The sequence below is a fragment of the Manis pentadactyla genome, chromosome 8, assembly GCF_030020395.1.
Source record: "Manis pentadactyla isolate mManPen7 chromosome 8, mManPen7.hap1, whole genome shotgun sequence".
Lineage (NCBI taxonomy): Eukaryota > Metazoa > Chordata > Mammalia > Pholidota > Manidae > Manis > Manis pentadactyla.
In genome coordinates, this window is record NC_080026.1 from 90,669,432 (window position 1) to 90,683,647 (window position 14,216).

The 14,216-nt window shown below is 38.9% G+C and overlaps 1 protein-coding gene across 1 annotated transcript in view; it reads left to right on the forward strand.

The window, feature by feature from the left end:
- Window positions 1–4,337: 4,337 nt before the first annotated feature.
- Window positions 4,338–14,216, forward strand: part of KIFBP (kinesin family binding protein) — a 63,500-nt gene continuing 53,621 nt past the window's right edge. Inside the window, exon 1 of the mRNA XM_036923992.2 lies at window positions 4,338–4,864. Coding sequence (XP_036779887.1) covers window positions 4,439–4,864 — 426 coding nt within the window. The 5' untranslated portion in view covers window positions 4,338–4,438. The remainder of the gene's footprint in view (window positions 4,865–14,216) is intronic.

Sequence of the window (14,216 nt, forward strand, 5' to 3'; positions counted from 1 at the left end):
ATTAACACTAAGGGTGCCGTCCTGTAGACACTTCTTGATGGTTTGCTTTTTTATATTAAAGAGTACCTGAAATTCACTCCACACCAGGTCATAGAAATCTTACTTTTTTTTTTGTTTTACAAATGCATCGTATACCTGTGCATAAGTATCTTCATACTGTTGGAGCTATATCTTCCGGATAGACTCCTAGAATTGGGATGGCTGGGGCAAAAGGTAAGCGCATATGTAGTTCTTTTAATTGTGTATTGGCAAATTTCCCTGTGGAAGGGAACATTTTTTCCTTGCAATTTTGTCTTTTGAAGAAGCCAGGCCATTTGTTCTGTAGATTCTGCCACATTCCGAATTTTGCTGATGCATGCCCATCTGTCATTTAACAAGCTCCTTTCCCCCCTGTATTTGATGTAAATTGATAATTAGGTCTAGAAGGATACACAATGACTAGGTGTCTGTCTTTTGATGTTAACAGCAAGAGATCATTGCTTGAACCCATACTTTCACTATGGTTCTTGCAAAATGGTGATATTCTATCATTTCTTTTTCATTTGTTAGCTGGAATAGCTCTAAAGAAGGAAACTTGCCCTAATCAACACTCGGGTTGCCCTGAATGCTATTCTTACAGAATAGGGAGGATAAGCTTGCTTCTTTCCCTTTACTGTCAGTATTCAGAATTAGAATTGGCTCCCCAGCTTCTTCCAAAGGTAGCCAATGAGTTTTCATTGTTACTGTTGATTAACTATAACATACTACTTTAACAGATATACTTTAACTATTGTAGTTATTGATGCTCATATTGTCCCATCTTTGCCCAAGAAGAGCCTCTTTAAGTTGATAATATTTCAGTCCTTTTGAGCTGACCCTCCTAGTCCTGCTAGTTTTCTTGATTTCTCGTGTGACAAGATACCTAGGCTCATCCTGCCCCAGAACCAGAATTACCATTTTTCCTGTTTGCTTATAATGGGAAAGGCTGTCTAGCCTGCCATCTGGGAACCAGGACTTATTTTGTGTCTTTATTTTTACATTATTCCTATTTCTATCTAGCTCATCAAATTGATGCTAGATTTTTGTTGTTATGAAAGTGATTTTTTTCCTCCATTGCATCTTTCCTCCAATAAAAAGTTGTATGTTTATTTGTGACTGGCCTAACTGTTTGGGCCTTTTTACCTTTTTTGTGTTCAGTTTTTCCTGTCTCCTTCCCAATCATTACACCTCTTATTTTGTTCTTTTGCCCAGTTGCATTTTCTGGCATTTTCAGGTGAATAATACACACTAATGATATAGTCATCTTAGTCTTACTAATTTTCCATTAAGTTTATATAAAAGGCAAATTACTAGTGCTCTTATTAGTGTGGTGTTTTTCCTGGAATGAACATAACTGATGGACATTAGCTGTGCTCTGCCCAAACAAGTTAACTTCCTTTCATCACAATATGCCTTATACTATCTGTCTCTTCTCATTTTTACCTTTCATGAGCTGAGCTCAGGTAAGTACATTATAGTGATTTGTAATTTATATCTCTCATCAGACAACTTCCACAAATTCTGCTTTATAACATCTCATGGGAATTAAGAGTGCTCAATATACTGATAAAAAAATAGGCCAAGAGAGGGAATATGCTCCCCAATTGGCAGCCAAAACTTTTCTAAAGATTCCTAGTCCTATGTCTGTGTGTCTTAGGTTTGTCTTTGTATAATTTTTTTTCAAAAATCTTTCTTAGTTTTTCCCAAGCTCTATTTTTAGAGGACAGTGCTATGTGTCATCATGGTTTATTTATTGAGCTCCTACTATGAGACAGTATATGTCTTGCCAATGGGTTTCAGCCCCAGGCAAGTTCACTATGGATTCACTGTAACCAAAGAAATCGACAGCAAAACGTTCTTGGGGTGAAAGGGTTTATTACCCGGCTGTTCTCCGGCTATAGGTCGAGCACTAGCATCTCTGCCTCCGCCCAGAGCACTGGGCCGAGCTCTCTATATAGCGCAATAATAGCTTATTGCCTAAAGGTGTGGAAGCGGTAGCCTAGCAACAGGCCAGTTACATCATCAGGTGGTTTAAGTTCAATGAGGATCCTGGCCCTAGGAACCCCATCTTCCCCACAGTATAGTATAATGATTAAAAGTGTGGGCTCTGGAGAAAAACTACCTACTTATTATATGTGACTTTGGTAAACTATGAATCTCTCTGGACCTCAATTCCTGATCTACAGAATGGGGATAACAATAGTATCTCACAGTTCTGAAGAGTATATGGTTTTTATTTATAGACTGTTATCTGGCTTATAGTAAGTAAGTATCTGCCTTTCTGAAACATGTGCTAATACCTTTCCTATTCATGAACCGATATATGCTGAGCATCTGCTATGGTTATTACAGTAGTTTCCTTACAAGTCTCCCTGCTTTCTCCAAGTCCCCCCTTCAGTTTATATTCCAAAAAATCCTGGAAGTCAGATCTTGTCACTCCTTTCTTCAAAGCCATCCAACAGCTCCCACCTCACTCAGAATACCCTGTAGTGGCTTTACAAACCCTACATAACTGGGCCCACATTACTTCTCTGACTTCATCTCCTCCTGCTCTCTCCATTCTCTGTGTTCCAGCCCAAAGGTTTCCCTGTTCTTGAACACACCAGGCAGCCTCTTGTGTCGAAGTCTTTGTTTTTGCTATTCTGAAGTATACCTCCCCTAATGTCTTTATGGCTTACTCACTTACCTTCAAATCTTCACTCAGCTGTTGACTTCTCAAATAGGCCCTTCCTGACCACCTGTTTAAAATTAGCAACTTGGCCTCACCTGCTAATATACCTTATCTCTTCCTTTTTGTTTTTATAACACTCATCATGTGGTGTTACTATATAATTTATTTAGTGTATTTAATATCTTTCTATATTTAGTGTATTTAATATCTTTCCCTAAACTAGGACAGAGGTTTTTGTCTGTTTTTAACTGTTAAATTCCCAGAGTCTAGAACAGTGCCTGGCAAATTAACAAGTGCTTTAAATATTTATTGAATGAGTGAATGAATCATTCTAAGCGTTGGGGTCAAGGCACTGGTAGAAAGCCAAACTAGCAGCAAGAGTACCTATTAAAAGTAATTCAGACAATGGTGGTCTAAACTACTGGAGATGAAAAGTAGATGTGTGGATTGGGCAGTACTTAGTTTTACATTTAAGGGTAAGAGAAGAAAGGAGACTGAGTGCAGGAAGTCATCAGCTTAGTGGTTCCATTCTGCCTGAGATGCAGACATCGGAGCAAATGGGGTTTGGGAGGGAGGGAGTATGTGAAGAGGAAGAAAATGAGTTTGGATTTGAACATACTGATACACAAGGGTCAGTGGAACATTCAGATGTGGTTGTTCCAGTTGGGAGACATTACAGCCTGGAGCTCCAGAGAGCCCACTGGCTTAGAGACCAAGTTATGGAGTGAGCAGCACAGGCAATGGAAGCCCTGGAAATGTGCAAGATCTTAAAAATTTAGGAAGGAATCCTGAGGAACACTAACATTTAGAGGGACAGACATTTAATTTCATTTACACTTAGATAATTCTGTGGAAATAATATTATAACTTATGTTTTACTATGAGAAACTTGAAGCTTAGAAAAGTTAACCCGGCGATTGTAAGCAGATCTGAGATTCGAACTTTATGAGCTTCCAAAATCGGTGCTCATTTGTCTATCTCAAAGAACTTTACATTGCTAGCACTTAATAGTTGAAACTTTCTCGGTCCCCCCTCCCCTACCCCTACCTCAGCATTTGACTTGAAAATTTATGAAGGTATGTAATGGAAAAAGCCATGCAAGAGGTGGCTGGTCACAGCTCTGGGATTTACTCTTGTGTTACTTTGGGAAGATGTACATATTTTTACAAACTCTGTTTCATAGTTGAAGTTAAAATATGTGTCAACCAGTGCTATTTACATTAATAGTTTTCACTCGAGGCTATATAAATTATGTAGTTATATATTATATATTAATATATGTATATAGTAAAACAGATCCGTGTTGCATTTTTATCCAGTGATGGGCTGGGTTTATACCCCAATGTCAAAGGATTTCTACCTTTCAGCTTATATCAATTAACGACAGTAGTTAGCTAGCTATGTTTGTAAGCAATATTTCCATGTGTTCTGTTAAAGTCAGCAGATAATTTTATGTAGATACAACTTCACCGGTTCAAGCGAGAGATAAATAGCACTGTGGTGGGCCGGGCTGGAGGTGGGACCACCCCCATGAACAGCTTCATGGCTACGACAATGGTTGCCATGCTGATTCTACGTTTTCCCATTGGCCACCGCCAAACATATTGCGGTTGCCCTGGCAGATTTCATTGGTTACCGTTCTGCAGTGTCCGTAAAGTACCGTAAGTGAAGTGTCGCAAAGCAGGAGGAAGGCGGGAGTCCTGATTGCAACCGTTGAGAAGACCCAATTGTAACGCTGTAGAGGCCGTTATGGCGAATGCTCCGTGGGCCGAGATTCGTGAGAAATTTCAGGCCGCGCTAGCCTTGTCGCGGGTGGAATTGCAGAAGAACCCCGAGAAGGAACCTTACAAGTCCAAATACGGCGCCAGGGTGCTGCTGGAAGAGGTTAAGGCGTTGCTGGGCCCCGCGCCTGAGGACGAGGATGAGCCGCCTCAGGCGGATGATGGCTTGTGCACGGAGGACCACGCCCTGGGGCTGCCGGCTGAAGTGATGGAGGCCGAGGGGCCCATCGCCCAGGGGGCAGTGAGGCTGGCCGTTATTGAGTTCCATCTCGGGGTGAACCACATCGACACCGAGGAGCTGTCGGCGGGGGAGGAGCATCTGGTGAAATGCTTGAGGCTGCTGCGTAAGTACCGGCTGTCGCAAGACTGCGTCTCCCTCTACATCCAGGCGCAGGTGAGAGCCAGTCGGCCCGCTGCTGTCGGCCAGGGGCGAGGGGATAAGAGAGGGCCCCAACTCTTGCCAAGGCCAAAAGCAAATGTTATAAGGCACATTGTCCCCACGTTGTTGAAGCTTTGGTATAAGCGGCTGTCACACTACCTCTCCACCGCCCGCTCCAGCATCGCTTGCTGCTTCCCTTAGACGTGGTCAAAACATTGGTTTCCTGAGACCCCAGCTACATCGTAAAGGCCCTTTCCAACTCTTCTCCACCGGTCCAAATCCTGTTCATTCTGTTAAGAAAAAATACAGAGTAATTTCAATCTTAATTTAAGGTTTAAGGAAATTACAAAGAATGACCGGAGTACATTCTTAATTTAAAACAAAATATCTAAAAGTCTTCAGTTTTTGTTCTTGCTATATTCATTACTTTACTTCCCAGGGAATTCTGTCCATTCTTCAAAACCCATTTCAAGACTCATTTCAGATTTTTAGTTAAAACTTTCTTTGGATCATTTTGTTCTGAATTGATCTCTCCCTCCTACTTTGAATCATTACAATATTTACTGTTTCCGTATGGTTTATAGAAATACATCCGATACTTCTCCTCGGGAACATAACACTTCAAAATATAAATACGTATGTACTCCTTGTATGTGCCAGGTACTTTGCTTAAGTGCACAAACCCTGACATCCAGTAGTACCAGTTCCTAATGCAAGTAATCTAAGGAACATTTCGTAAAATTGATCATATATATGGTCACAAGGCCTCAAAGAAAAGTCTCAGATTTATGAAGGAAATTATGTAAGTCATATTCTTTTATCTTATCTCAATAAAATTAAAAGCTATATAACAAGAACTATGTCTCTTTTTGCTTATTGTTTATAACCTCAGTACCTTGTATATGGTAGACCATTCTAAGTATTTGATAAGTAGATGAGTGATCTAGTGAATTCATAAAGAAGTTGAGTTCAAAGAGAACCTCAGTTATTTGAAATTCTCCATACAGCTGCCAAAGATCTAACATTTAGAAAATTACTTCAGTATCTTAAAAACAGAATCTCCCTTATACAATCTCTGATATTTATTGAATTATACTGATTTTAATGTGCATATTCTTTCATATTTTAATCTCTGAAATCGGGATGCATCTTAAAGATTGATTTTGTGTCATAATTTACTTGTTTTCTTGTTGATATAAAATAAATGTGTATCTTTTTTTAATTAAGGTATCATTGATATACAATCTTATGCGCAGGTTTCACATGAGCAACATGTGGTTACTACATCCCCCCCTATTATCAGGTCCCCAGCACATACCCCATTATAGTCACTGTCCATCAGCATAGTAAGATGCTGTAGAGTCACTACTTGTCTTCTCTGTGCTATACTTCCTTCCCCGTGTGCTACATTCCCCTTATCCCTCTCAGTACCTTTCCCTTTGGTAACTGTTAGTCCATTTTTGGGTTCTGTGAGTCTGCTGCTGTTCTGTTCCTTCAGTTTTTGCTTGTTATACTCCACAGATGAGTGAAATCACTTGGTACTTGTCTTTCGCCACCTGGCTTATTTCACTGAGCATAATACCTTCTAGCTCCATCCATGATGTTGCAAATGGGAGGATTTGTTTTCTTCTTATGGCTGAATAATATTCCATTATATATATGTATTACATCTTTATCCATTCATCTGCTGATGGACACTTAGGTTGCTTCCATTTCTTGGCTATTGTAAACAGTGCTCCAATAAACATAGGGGTGCATGTGTCTTTTTAAATCTGTGATCTTGTTTTCTTTGGGTAAATTCCTAAGATTGGAATTCCTGGGTCAAATGGTATTTCTATTTTCAGTTTTTTGAGGAACCTCCATATTGCTTTCCACAATGGTTGAACTAATTTACATTCCTACCAACAGTGTAGGAGGGTTCCTCTTTCTCCCCACATCCTCACCAGAATTTGTTGTTGCTTTTCTTTTGGATGATGGCCATCCTAACTGGTGTGAGGTGATATCTCATAGTGGTTTTAATTTGCATTTCTCTAATGATTAGCGATGTGGAGCATCTTCTCATGGGCCATCTGAATTTCTTCTTTGGAGAAGTGTCTGTTCAGATCCTGTGCCCAGTTTTTTAATTGGATTATTTGCTTTTTGTTTCAGGTGCGTGAGCTCTTTATATATTTTGGATGTCAACCCCTTATCAGATCTGTCATTTATGAATATATTCTCCCATACTGTAGGATGTCTTTTTGTTCTACTGATGGTGTCCTTTTCTGTACAGAAGCTTTTTAGTTTGATATAATCCCACTTGTTCATTTTTGCTTTTGATTCCCTTGCCCGGGGAGATATGTTCATGAAGAAGTCGCTCATGTTTATGTCCATGAGATTTTTGTCTATGTTTTTTTCTAAGAGTTTTATGGATTAATGACTTACATTCAGGTCTTTGATCTATTTTAAGTTTACTTTTGTGTATGGGGTTCGACAGTAATCCAGTTTTATTCTCTTACATATTGCTGTCCAGTTTTGCCAACACCAGCTGTTGAAGAGGCTGTCATTTCCCCACTGTATGTTCATGGATCCTTTATCATATATTAATTGACCCTATATGCTTGGGTTTATATCTGGGCTCCCTTGTCTCTTCCACTGGTCTGTGGGTCTGTTCTTGTACTAGTACCAAACTGTCTTGATTACTGTGGCTTTGTAGTAGAGTTTGAAGTTGGGGAGTGTAATCCCTCCTGCTTTGTTCTCCCTTCTAAGGATTGTTTTGGCTATTCGGGGTCTTCTGTGGTTCCATATGAATTTAAGAATATTTGTTGCAGTTCGTTGAAGAATGCTGTTGGTATTTTGATAGGGATTGCATTGAATCTGTAGATTGCTTTAGGCAGGATGGCCATTTTGATAGTATTAATTCTTCCTAGCCAAGAGCGTGGGATGAATTTCCACTTGTTAGTGTCCTCTTTAATTTCTCTTAAGAGTGTCTTGTAGTTTTCAGGTTATAGGTTTTTCACTTCCTTGGTTAGGTTTATTCCTAGGTATTTTATAATTTTTGATGCAATTGTGAATGGAATTGTTTTCCTGATTTCTCTTTCTGCTAGTTCATCGTTAGTGTATAGGAAAGCAACAGATTTTTGTGTATTAATTTTGCATCCTGCAACTTTGCTGTATTCAGATATTAGTTCTAGTAGTTTTGGAGTGGATTCTTTAGGGTTTTTTATGTACAGTCATGTCATCTGCAAACAGTGACAGTTTAACTTGTTCCTTTCTGATCTAAATGCCTTTTATTTCTTTGTTTTGTCTGATTGCCATGGCTAGGACCTGCAGAACTATGTTGAATAAAAGTGGGGATAGTTGGCATCCTTGTCTTGTTCCTGATCTTAGAGGAAAAGCTTTCAGCTTTTCACTGTTAAGTATGATGTTGACTGTGGGTTTGTTGTATATGGCCTTTATTATTTTGAGGTACTTGCTCTCTATACCCATTGTGTTGAGAGAAAATAATTGTGTATCTTAACAAATTGTGACATCTTATGTTCAATGAAATACAGTATTTCAAGCAGCCAACCTTTTCTGAAGGGTGACTTTTTAGAGGTATAGTAAGTAAATCAGGAACAAAACCTTGATTGGAAGTTCTGGCCATTGTGATAATAAAGAAAGTCCACAAGAGTTACCAACGTTGAAAAGTAAAATAATTTATAAAAATTAAATACTGTTTGCATATGTGATCCCGTATACCTTAAAAAACCCCTAAAGTCATCAACTGAAAAACTATTAGAATTATCAGTTTGATAAAGGAGAATATTAGGTAAATATATATCATTAGTATTCCTGCATATAAACAGTGACTGGTTAAAATACTATTTTTAGAAATTAAATTCACAACAGCGGTATATTAGAGGTGATAGAACTGATAATCTTGAGAGAGAGAACATCTTCCTGGGTGTCATAATTAAACACAGCAGTGTCATTATCCTAATAATCAAGTGTAAGTCTGATGCAATTCCTGCTGATAACACAGTAGGTTTTATTCTTAGAAGTTGACAAAATGAGTATGTTTCTTTGAAAGGATAAGTAAAAATATAATATGAATTAAAAAAAGAATATAAAAATATGAAAAGATAATTTATGCACTAAAACGAGCCTATGAGGTACTAAAACAGCATATCAGTAGTGATTTAATTAGATTCTATTTGTGCTAGTCTGTTTCTGATCTCTACTATTCAGTTGATATGTTTATTCTAATCATATTACCACACGACAGATTTTATCATATATTTTTTTAGATTTTATCATATTTAATATTTGCTATACATGATGAGAGATTAGATCTCACTAATAATAAAGCAAACTAAAATAATGAAATAACAGCATCAGATACATGAATTGTATCAGTGTCAGACACTAAAGGTATTGATTATACTCATTGTTGGAGAGATTCTGAGGAAGTGGATGCTATCCATTAGCATTATTCCTAGTGGAAATATAAATTCATAGAACTTTTTTGGAAATCAGTAGGTATCAAAACTCTTGAGTCAAGACTTTGACTAAAAAATTCCACATCAATATTCTAAAGTAATATTGGGACAGTTAGGCAAAGGTATGCCAATATGCAAGTTCATCACAGCATTAATTTAAATTTAAAAATTTTAAAGTTGATTTAATTTGAGGTTTTTAACTTAATTTTAAAGTTAATTGTTTTTTAAAAAAGAGGATACAATAAAATATGTCAAAATGAATATGATTGTATATCAGTGATACTTCAATTAAAAATATAATAAAAAAATGAATATCAGTCAGTAGATGTATGGTTAAATACTGCTACATTGATATAAGAGAACAGTCTGCAGCCATTAAAAATAATTTATATTTGTTAACCAAAAATATCAATATTAAGAGGGAGAGGGAAGACTATCACACATGTTTGGAATTATGTGGAATGATTCCATTTTTGTACAAGACCATATAAGCTTGTGTGTATGTATAGGAAAAAGATTGAAAGTATCAGTTCATGGGAATTTATGATATTCTGACTGCTTTGTCTCAATCTGGTGTCTCCTTCCTGGGAAGCTATAGAGATGTAGAATTTGGACCCACATTAGGTTATCAAAAGAGACTGTCCTTTTATCTTCACTGAATTCTGGGAGCCCTAGGAATGATTTCTTTCTGGTTTTCCTCCTGATTTTTGCTATCATCAATATGTTGCATTATCATCTTGAGTGAAATTTAACTACAGTTGGCCCCTGAAACAACAAGGGGGCTAGGGCACCAACCAGTCTCCATGCGGTCAAAAATCTGCTAATAACTTTGGACTCCCCCAGACCTAAATACTAGTAGGCTACTACTATTGACCAGAAGCCTTACAGATAAAATAAAGTCAATTAACACATATTTTGTGTTTGTATTATATACTACAGTCTTACAATAAAGAAAGCTAGAGAAAAGAAAATGATTTTACAAGTTGTCACAAATCTCCAAAAATGTTCCAATACTGAAAAAAAATCTGCACATAAGTGGGCCCTTGAAGTTCAGACCACTTCATTCAAAGGTCAACTGTACTTTACTAGAATTCCCTGAGAAATTAGTAGATTATTCTCCCTGCTCCCAGGATATGTATGCATAAGGAGTACCTCGTGTGTGTGTATAGCTTTATGGAGGTACTGCTGACATACAATGAATTGCACATGTCTAAAGCGTGCAGTCTGATGAATTTTGACATCCATCTATACCCATGAAACAATCACTGCAGTCAAGGTAATGAATGTAGTCTTCACTACTAACGGTTTCCTTGGGCTCCTTTCTAATCCCTTCCTCCCCGACTTTATTCTTTCACTCTCCCTTCTGTGTGCCCCTCCCCCCATTTTCTAGAATTTCATAATGGAATTACCCAGCGTATACTCTTCTTTTGGTTTGACCTTGTTTCACTCAGCATCATTATTTCATTGCTGCATTGAAGATGACCATGTTTTATTCTTTTTTAGTCTGTTAATATGTTGAATCAAATTGATCAATTTTTCAATGTTAATCCAACTTTTCCTGAATGTGTTAAACTCTGCTTGAAGTTTTTACTAAGCAAAACTTGGCTAAAGTATTACCCTTTCCATATATGTTGGACTTGCTAAAATTTTGTTGACATTTTTTGTATTCATGTTCATGAAAGACATCAGTCTATAGTTTTCTTGTTTTAGTATGAGTATTTCTTTAGTATGAGGTGTGACTTGTTCTTTCCTCTGTACTTTTCTGGAAGGATTTGTGTAGAGTTGGTACTATTTCTTCCTTACATGTTTGGTAGAATTCAGCAATAGTACTTAGCTGTTTTTCAGTATTATATTTAACTTTTTTTTCCCTGCCTCCTCTGATATCCTGAGGGCAAGAACATGATGATGCTCTGTGAATTGTACAATACTTTCTGGTGTATTGTGGTATTTATATTTAAAAAATAATTCATGTAGAATTATTCAATATCAATAGCAGTTATCTTTGTGGAATAAAAACTTTAAAAACAGGGAGGGGCGGAAGATGGCGGCGTGAGTAGAGCAGCGGTACTCTCCTCCCAAAACAACATATATCTATGAAAATATAACAAAGACAACCCTTCCTAGAATAAAGACCAGAGGACACAGGACAATATCCAGACCACATCTGCACCTGAGACAACCCAGCGCCTCGCGAAGGGGGTAAGATACAAGCCCTGGAACGGCGGGAGCCGAGCGCCCCTCCCCCCAGCTCCCGGCTGGAGAAGAATAGGCAGAGCGGGAGGGAGACGGAGCCCAGGACTGCCGAACACCCAGCCCCAGCCATCTGGGCCAGAGTGCAGGGCCCTCGATACTAGGAAAACAGGGAAGCAAGAACAGTGAGCGGGCACTGGAGGCCAGGTGCCGGAGGACATAAGAAAAGCGAGCGACCATTTTTTTTTTTTTTTTTTTTTTGCTTTTTTGCTGTTTTGTTTCGGCAAGTGCTTTTTGGAAGTCTTAAAGGGATAGGGACCCCAATACTAGGGAAACAGGGCAGCAAGTCCGGTGAGCTGAGGCCTGAGGCTGGCGCCGGAGAATAAAGAAAAACGAGCGGCCACTTTTTTTTTTTTTTTTTGATTAAAATTTATTTTTTCTTTTCTTTCTTTTTTTTTTTTTTTTGTGGTCGTTGTTTTGTTTTGGCGGGTGCTTTTTGGAACTCTTAAAGGGGCAGGGTGGGACACTTAATCCAGAGGTAGGGAATCCGGGGATCTCTGGGCACCCTAACCCCTGGGCTGCAGGGAGCAGGGACGCCCCTTATGGAGATAAATAGCCTCCCAGCCGCTCCTGCTCCAACGCGACTCCACCACTTTGGAGTAGCGGCCCGAGCCAGGCCACGCCCACAGCAACAGCGGAGATTAACTCCATAGCAGCCGGGCAGGAAGCAGAAACCCTGTCTGCGCGCAGCTGCGCAGCACAAGCCACTAGAGGTCGCTGTTCTCCCAGGAGAGGAGGGCCACAAACCAACAAGAAAGGAAGTCCTTCCAGCCGTCACTAGTCCCAGCTCTGCAAACTATTCCTTTACCATGAAAAGGCAAAGCTACAGGCAAAGATCACAGAGACAACACCAGAGAAGGAGACAGACCTAACCAGTCTTCCTGAAAAAGAATTCAAAATAAGAATCATAAACATGCTGACAGAGATGCAGAGAAATACGCAAGAGAAATGGGATGAAGTCCGGAGGGAGATCACAGATGCCAGAAAGGAGATCGCAGAAATGAAACAAACTCTGGAAGGGTTTATAAGCAGAATGGATAGAATGCAAGAGGCCATTGATGGAATTGAAATCAGAGAACAGGAACGCATAGAAGCTGACATAGAGAGAGACAAAAGGATCTCCAGGAATGAAACAATATTAAGAGAACTGTGTGACCAATCCAAAAGGAACAATATCCGTATTATAGGGGTCCCAGAAGAAGAAGAGAGAGGAAAAGAGATGGAAAGTATCTTAGAAGAAATAATTGCTGAAAACTTCCCCAAACCGGGGGAGGAAATAATCGAACAGACCACGGAAATACACAGAAACCCCAACAGAAAGGATCCAAGAAGGACAACACCAAGACACATAATAATTAAAATGGCAAAGATCAAGGACAAGGAAAGAGTGTTAAAGGCAGCTAGAGAGAAAAAGGTCACCTATAAAGTGAAACCCATCAGGCTAACATCAGATTTCTCAACAGAAACCCTACAGGCCAGAAGAGAATGGCATGATATATTTAATACAATGAAACAGAAGGGCCTTGAACCAAGGATACTGTATCCAGCATGACTATCATTCAAATATGACGGTGGGATTAAACAATTCCCAGACAAACAAAAGCTGAGGGAATTTGCTTTCCACAAACCACCTCTACAGAACATCTTACAGGGACTGCTCTAGATGGGAGCACTCCTAGAAAGAGCACAGCACAAAACACCCAACATATGAAGAATCGAGGAGGAGGAACAAGAAGGGAGAGAAGAAAAGAATCTCCAGACAGTGTATATAACAGCTCAATAAGCGAGCTAAGTTAGGCAGTAAGATACTAAAGAGGCTAACCTTGAACCTTTGGTAACCACGAAGTTAAAGCCTGCAATGGCAATAAGTACATATCTTTCAGTAGTCACCCTAAATGTTAATGGGTTGAATGCACCAATCAAAAGACACAGAGTAACAGAATGGATAAAAAAGCAAGAGCCATCTATTTGCTGCTTACAAGAAACTCACCTCAAACCCAAAGACATGTACAGACTAAAAGTCAAGGGATGGAAAAACATATTTCAAGCAAACAACAGTGAGAAGAAAGCAGGGGTTGCAGTACTAATATCAGACAAAATAGACTTCAAAACAAAGAAAGTAACAAGAGATAAAGAAGGACACTACATAATGATAAAAGGCTCAGTCAAACAAGAGGATATAACCATTCTAAATATATATGCACCCAACACAGGAGCACCAGCATATGTGAAACAAATACTAACAGAACTAAAGGGGGATATAGACTGCAATGCATTCATTCTAGGAGACTTCAACACACCACTCACCCCAAAGGATAGATCCACTGGGCAGAAAATAAGTAAGGACACGGAAGCACTGAACAACACAGTAGAGCAGATGGACCTAATAGACATCTATAGAACTCTACATCCAAAAGCAACAGGATATACATTCTTCTCAAGTGCACATGGAACATTCTCCAGAATAGACCACATACTAGGCCACAAAAAGAGCCTCAGAAAATTCCAAAAGATTGAAATCCTAACAACCAACTTTTCAGACCACAAAGGCATAAAACTAGAAATAAACTGTACAAAGAAAGCAAAGAGGCTTACAAACACATGGAGGCTTAACAACACGCTCCTAAATAATCAATGGATCAATGACCAAATCAAAATGG